The 7,683-nt window shown below is 45.6% G+C and overlaps 1 protein-coding gene across 1 annotated transcript; it reads right to left on the minus strand.

Moving 5' to 3' along the window:
- Positions 1 to 5,255: 5,255 nt before the first annotated feature.
- Positions 5,256 to 6,368, minus strand: LOC127686667 (fructose-bisphosphate aldolase A-like). Its single transcript, XM_052184714.1, has one exon. The coding sequence runs from the start codon at positions 6,348 to 6,350 to the stop codon at positions 5,256 to 5,258; it is 1,095 nt and encodes a 364-aa protein (XP_052040674.1). The 5' UTR covers positions 6,351 to 6,368.
- Positions 6,369 to 7,683: the final 1,315 nt, after the last annotated feature.

Here is a 7,683-nt window from a genome sequence, read left to right on the forward strand (position 1 = left end):
CATCCTTCTGTGGGATCATATTTATATACCTTCATCCTGGGGCTTTTCATGTGTCTGCTATACCAGGTCATCTTTTCACTCGTGTCTGCTTGGAAAACAGTCTTTCACATGTTTGCTTTAGCAAGACATCCTTTCACCTGTGTGCCCCAGCAAAACATCATTTGGCATAACTAACTTTCAAGCTTCCACTTCAACACTGCTCAAGCATCTGTAGAGAAAACCTAGTAGACTGAAGGCAGGAAGTCAGGATGGGGTGGTAAATGCCGCATTTCTCCCTATCCTATCTCATGCCCAATATAGTTTGGAGGGTGAACGACCTTTGACGGGAGAATAATAACACCAGGTACAGTGAAGGGGACCTACAAATAAACCAGTACGCAGGAAGCAGAGGCAGGAGGGTCACCATAACTTCAAGACCAGTCTGGGCTACATAGCAAGGTCCCATCTTCAAACCACAAACTAAGAGGCTCAGAGATGGCTTACTGAGCAAACTCAGGCAATCGTGGGCATCCAAGCTCAGATCCCCAGACCTCACTTGGAGCTGGGAGTGGGAGAATGCATCTGCAATGCCAGAGAAGTGTGTGAAGCAAAACATGAGACTCTCTCTCATGGCAGAAAGGTAAAGACTGATGCCTAACATTGTCCTCTAACCTCTGCTTCCACACCTCAGCACATACATGCACACCTCAGCACATGCATGCACACCTCAGCACATGCATGCAAAACACAGCACATGCATGCACAACACAGCACATGCATGCACACCTCAGCACATGCATGCACACCTCATCACATGCATGCACAACACAGCACATGCATGCACACCTCAGCACATGCATGCACACCTCAGCACATACATGCACACCTCAGCACATGCATGCACACCTCAGCACATGCATGCACACCTCAACATATGCATGTCTACACTCACATTATACACACAGAGTTTATTCTTAAAGGAAAGAAAGCAAACCCTGAAATGCTAAATAAATAAAACCATGGAATCTGAGTAGAATTACTTCCCACTTTTCACAGGACAGCTGTCTGGGAAAGAGGAAGACATCTCAAGTCCTTTGGTCACCAGCCAAGTTCAACAAAGTGGTCAAGAAAGTAGAGAAATGAGCAGAGCCTAGATCTGATTATAAACAGCTGCGCTCTCTTCCTGTGGCTGATTCCTGCGGGTAGATGGGAAGACCGGAAGCTGATAGGGATTATTGGAGTTGTATCATAGGAGGGGTCTCCAGAGTGAATGGTGTTAAAATTAAAGCTGCAAGGGCTGGAGAGATGGCTCAGAGTTTAAAAGCACTGGCTGCTTTTCCAGAGGTCCTGGGTTCAATTTCCAGCAACCACATGGTTGCTCACAACCATCTGTAATGGGATCTGATGCCCCCTTCTGATGTGTCTGAAGACAGTTACAGTGCTCATAAATAAAATAAACCTTTTTTTAAAAAATTAATGCTGCAAAGAGATTCAGTTTGTCAGCTTCTTGTCATCTAGTCCAAGAGATGGAGGGAGGGCTTGCTCAAGGAGAAGAGTGTGGACTTTAGAGTGACTCACCTGAGTGAATTAAAATAATTATTGTATTAATAATTTGACATTCTAAAATTATAATATGCCACTGTATTTCACAATAAGAAACTGCACAAATAATTGGGGCAAAGCAAATGATTTAAGATAATCCTGGGTTGTGGGTTTTTCTCTATAAGTCAGTGAAATGATCGACAACACGGACATCTTGAAGTTACTTAACTAAATGTCTGAGGAAGGCTCAAGCAAGCAATATTACATGAGCCGTGTGGTTATCTACCCATAAGCCCCTAGGGATTGAGGGATCCTAGATACACCAGGTTGTGTCAGTATATACCTGTAATTCCAGTGATCAGAGGCTGAGACAAGAGGATCAAGAATTTAAAGCCAGAATTGCTATAAAGCAAGTTCAGGGCGGCCTGAGATATACAAGACCTTATCTCAGATAAAATCTGGGGGTTAGATTAATTAATTGATAGCACGTACAAACCCTTAGGTTTAATTCCCCATTCTGGATAAAACAGGCATGGTGGTGCATGGCTGTAATCCCAGCATTCGGGAGGTAGAGACCAGAGAATCAGAATTTAAAGTCATTCTTGGTTGCATATGTTGTATGCTGAGGCCAACTTGAGAACATAACTGAGTTCCTGTCTCAAAGGAGAGAAAGAGAGAAAGACCATAGAAGAAGAACCATTATGTGGGTAGATAAACAATGGCTACCTCTGATCCAGCTAACTTTTCTTTCCCTTTCTGAAAATGCATACGCAATTCAGAAAAACACGCATGTTTCTGCAATGTTTTTCAATGGTCTTAATACAAGTGACTCCAAAATTCATACACTGACACAGAACACTGAGGGGGTGGGTGGCTTTAGGAAGCAAAGCCTTTGGCAGGTGGTGAGGTCATAGGGCAAACCCCAGGGAACCCCGACCCTTCTCCAGTGAAGACACAAAAGGGAGGCACAATCTGAGGCTCAGAATACAAACCCTCACCAGATTACAGTGAGAAAAGCCCGTGGGAGCGTTATCTTGGCTTTCTCCCCTTCCAGCACAATGAGAAATAGCCGTCCGTTCTGCATAAGCTACCTGGGCCATGATACTTTGTGGCAGCTGACAGAATAGGCCCAAGAAGGCTTCCTTCTAGAACAGTGACTTTCCAAGTATACTGTCTTATTTCTTATCAAGTGAACCACATGGCTTAAATACAAATTTTCTCATGTTCTAGCTTCTCCGTGCTTTTCTTTAGAAATTCCTAAGTCTCTGTCTCCTGCTGCTTGCCTGTGTTCTGGACTGGGGTGGTCTGCTGTTTGGGACTGTTGCTGCTTCCGTTTTCCTCTGTGATAGTTTACTGGATAGAGCACCATAATCGCCTGTAGCTACAACTCCCATCTTCCTGTCTTGGTGTCTCCCCTGGTATCAAAGCAATGGAATCCTTGCTTCAATGTAGGTCAGTATGAATTGGAGACAGCGCCTAAGGAGGCTCTGCCAGGTGCAGTGCCATTTCTGTCCTCAGAATTCCACTGCTATCAAACTAAAGCCATAAAAGCCAACTCCACTCCTGTGCTCGCTCCCAGGGAGAGAGTGGTTTTCACCATCCCTAATGGTAGTCCTCTCTGATATTAGTACTCACTGCAGAAGAAAGTCATATATAGTTGTTGTAATGGCTGGTTTTGTGTGTCAACTTGACACAGGCTGGAGTTATCACAGAGAAAGGGGCTTCAGTTGAGAAAGTGCCTCTGTGAGATCCAGCTGTGGGGCATTTTCTCAATTACTGATGGGGGGGGGATGGCTCCTTGTGGGTGGTCCCATCTTTGGGCTGGTGCTCTTGGGTTTTATAAGAGAACAGGCTGAGCAAGCCAGGGAAGCAAACCAGTAAGGAACATCCCTCCATGGCCTCTGTATCAGCTCCTGCTTCCTGACCTGCTTGAGTTCCAGTCCTGACTTTCTTTAGTGATGAACAGCAATGTTGATATAAACCCTTTCCTCTCCAACTTGCTTCTTGGTCATGATGTTTGTGCAGGAATAGAAACCCTGACTAAGACAGTTTTCATTGTTTTATAGTTTTATTAATTACAAAATTAATTCTAAATGTATTAGCTGGGCATACCAGTACACACTTATCCTAGTACTTGGAAGGCAAAGAAGAGAAAACTTTTAATCCAGGGCCACCCTGGGCTATATAATTAAGACCCTGCTCCAAAAACCACTTATATTAGATGTAATTCATTAAAATATTATATATCCTTTATATTATATATCTTTTACCCTTATTTTCTACTAAAAAAGCTACAAATGGCATTTTATTGTAGCCTAGAATTTACAAATCCACTATTATTATTACACTTTGTAAATTTTCTTTTCTAGAATGTTAGTGGGATGTGTCTGAGAAAATGCAAAGACAGTCAAAGTTATTCACGAGTCTAGAGGCCAGCCGTAACTATGAGCACTAAGATTTTGACTCCTGCCAAGAGATTTTGAAGGCCGCTGTCAGAGGTGAGTCCTCTTTTAAGTTGGGGTGTTCCCTGCGCTGGTGCTACCTCTTCACCAAAGATCCTTAGAACAAATGAAATTGGGGTTCATGGAGATTTCAAGTCGCAGCGTGAAAGAGGCGGTCTCTAAATGACTGAACTCCCATCTCTTCCTGACACCCGACTAAAGTTCTATCGTGTATTAACCACTGCTCTGCACCCTGGCTCTACATTTCCCAGAGTTCAGCAGCTCTAGACGCCCACAAATATGTTTTGCTATAAATTACTGGCACCGTTTCTGTTGATATTCGGCATAATCAAACATTTGTAAGCATGCTGTCTTTTCAATCTGCTCGGCCGACGCACTTTACCTGATCTTTCATTAAAGTAATCAAAACACTTGCTGTGCCGCATCTAATGAATGTTGCATGTATGATTAAGTGCTTTCATTCATATTGCAAGTTTGATTTAATGTAATCTGCCTTTCAGACAGCCATTAGCCTCGCTCCTATGTGAATTCGATTAATTGGCTGAATTCTTCCAGATGTCCATTAAGCATTACAGGAATTTGTGGAAACAGCAGGGACTGTCTAGCACAGGACCAAACAATGAAATGTTATATTGCCGCCATGACTTACCAAAAGCTGGATTCATTTTCATTAATAAAACATCTGTACTCCTGCGCAGCTATGCATTGAGATGCGTTTATTTTATATGTTTATTTCTCTTATGACTGTAAAAAGATAGTTAAACAGAAGCACATTTGCTGATATGTAGACTCGAGGTTTGGCAAGTGCTCACTGACCAAACAGTTCAAATTTTCAAGGTTATAGTAGCTCCCAGACAGAAAGAAAGAAACTAACAAACACCTGTTTGAAGCAGACTTTAAAAACCACATGGGATTGCTGGAGCAGGGATACTTGAAGCTGTATTACAGACATACCCTGAAAATGTGATACCTGCCACCTCCACGCCCAGCAAATCTTTAAGAGAAAGGGGCAGATGCGCCCCCACCCCACCCCCTTTAAATAGTTGTTGATTAGCAGCGGGCTGGAAGGGGTGACAGAGTCAGCATTCACAGACAATACCACGCCAAAGTCATAAGGGACAGCAAGGACTGATGAAAGAGAGCCTCTCCTCAAGAGCAAATGGGTGGGCGGGACCCGGGGTGCTGGAGGGACAGCCTAGGACGCTCTGCTCAGTAGGCGTGGTTAGAGGGCGGGGACCCGGGGTGCTGGAGGGACAGCCTAGGACGCTCTGCTCAGTAGGCGTGGTTAGAGATGAAGAGGGATTCGCTGGCTGCCGCCCCCGACTCATCACTTGGGGTGTACTTTCCTTGACAAGCGAGGCTGTTGGCCAGGGCACGCTTGATGTACTCCTCCTGGGCAGCCTTCATGTTCTCCTTCTTCCCACCCCAGGCCTTGAGGGCAGAAGCCTGCAGGGCTCGGCCATAGGAGAAGGTCAATGCCCAAGGCTTCAGTAGGGGACACTTGTTGATGGCATTGAGGTTGATGGATGCCTCTTCCTCACTCTGCCCTCCAGACAGGAAAGTGACTCCAGGGACCGCAGGGGGCACTGTGCGTCGAAGTGCTGTGACAGTTGCCATGGCAATCTCTTCACTGGAAAATTTCTGAGTGCAGGTATGGCCTGGGGTGACCATGTTGGGCTTCAGCAAGGTTCCTTCCAGGTAGATATGGTGGTCGCTCAGAGCCTTGTAGACAGCGGCCAATACCTTCTCGGTTACATACTGACAGCGCTTCAAGTCATGGTCCCCATCAGGGAGGATTTCAGGCTCCACTATGGGTACAATGCCATTCTGCTGGCAGATGCTAGCATAACGGGCCAGAACATTGGCATTCTCCATAATGGCAAGGGCTGAGGGGGTGTGTTTCCCAATCTTCAGCACACAGCGCCATTTGGCAAAATCGGCTCCATCCTTCTTGTACTGAGCGCAGCGTCCAGCCAAATCATCCAGGCCTTGGGTGGTGGTCTCGCCGTCAGTTCCTGCCAGGGGCACCACGCCCTTGTCCACCTTAATGCCCACAACACCACCCTTGGACTTGATGATCTGGGGGAAAGGAAGTCCATCATCCGTCTTCTGGTACAGTGTCTCGTGGAAAAGGATCACGCCCCCAATGCAGGAATTCAAGCGGTTGTCAGCAGTCAGCAGCAGCTGACGGTAGAAGCGCCTGTTCTCCTCGGTGTTCTCGGTACCAATGGATTGCAGCCGCTTGGCGATGCTTCCAGTGGACTCATCTGCCGCCAGGATGCCCTTGCCCGGAGCCACAATTCGGCAAGCGATGTCAGACAGCTCCTTCTTCTGCTCCGGGGTCAGTGCTGGGTATGGGTAGGGCATGGTGCAGGTGGTAGCACCGTCCTGGCACAGGAGGTGGAGGATTGGCGGAGTGCTGTGGCAGGTGGCCGAGAGGACTGTGGAGCGAATGCTGCTAGGGTTACCGGAACCTGTTTCTGTGGCGTGTTCGAGAGAACGCACCCTATTCAGCGTGCGGGGTGAGGGGTGGGGGTGGGGTAGATGAGGCTCTGGACCTCCTTTCGTAGATCAGGTTAGTCGCACAGGATCCACCTGCCTCTGGGATTAAAGATGTGCACCGCCGTGCCCATCTCAGAAGTTAATATTCGCAACTGAATAATCATCTGAAATTAAGAGACTAATACAAAAATTAGTTTTTGAATTTCTTTTTACAAGGATTGACGAATTAATTTTACTAATGGAGGCTAAAATTCGTGGTCTGGAGAGAGAGTTCAGCAGTTGGGAGAACTTACCACTGTTGCAGAGAACCGGAGTTTGATTGTCAGCACCCACACGGGGTGGCTCACAAGTTTCTGTAACTCCAGCTCCGGGGCACCCAGTGCCCTCTTCTGGCCACCTTGGACACTGCACACATGGTATGCATATATAGAAATAGTCATACTCATAAAATAAAAATAAGCCTCTTTTAAGCTAAAAATTCTTTCTAATTACATAACTATGAAATAATGTTTTCATAATTGAATATACTCTCTGCTGTAAACATAATATAGAAATTTAAGAAGAAAATAGCCTTGAATCCCTTCTGTTTAAAAACTTTTATTATAGTGTGTGTGAGAGTTGAAAGACAACTTGAAAGAGTTCTTTTTCCATCAAGTGGGTGCCAAGGACTAAACTCAGAATCATCAGGTTTGAAGGCAAGAGCTGAAGTAATAACTTTATTGGAGCGTTCTTTTTTTTTTTTTCTTTTTAAGATTTATTTATTTGTTTTATGTGAGTACACTACACTGTAGCTGTCTTCAGACACACCAGAAGAGGGCATCAGATCCCATTACAGATGGTTGTGAGCCACCATGTGGTTGCTGGGATTTGAACTCATGACCTCTAGAAGAGCAGGCAGTGCTCTTAACCACTGAGCCATCTCTCCAGCCCTTCACTGGAGCTTTTCAGAGTGACTCCCTGTTGCCTACCAGTTTATCCTAGGTGGGGAAAGTTACAATGACAAGAACATGGCACCCTTCAGAGGCTGATCATCAGTCACCACGTCCTGTGAAGAGACTGTGCCAGTGAGCTTTCTGTGGTGGGTTTTAAATCTGCAGACACAGTGACGTTTGCTAGCCGACTTTGAGGGCACAGGATTTCTACCAAGAGGAATTCTTGTTGCTTGCTGGTCTTCTTGTTGGCCTTGCTACCAAAATGA

Source organism: Apodemus sylvaticus, chromosome 6 (assembly GCF_947179515.1).
Source record: "Apodemus sylvaticus chromosome 6, mApoSyl1.1, whole genome shotgun sequence".
Classification (NCBI taxonomy): Eukaryota; Metazoa; Chordata; class Mammalia; order Rodentia; family Muridae; genus Apodemus; species Apodemus sylvaticus.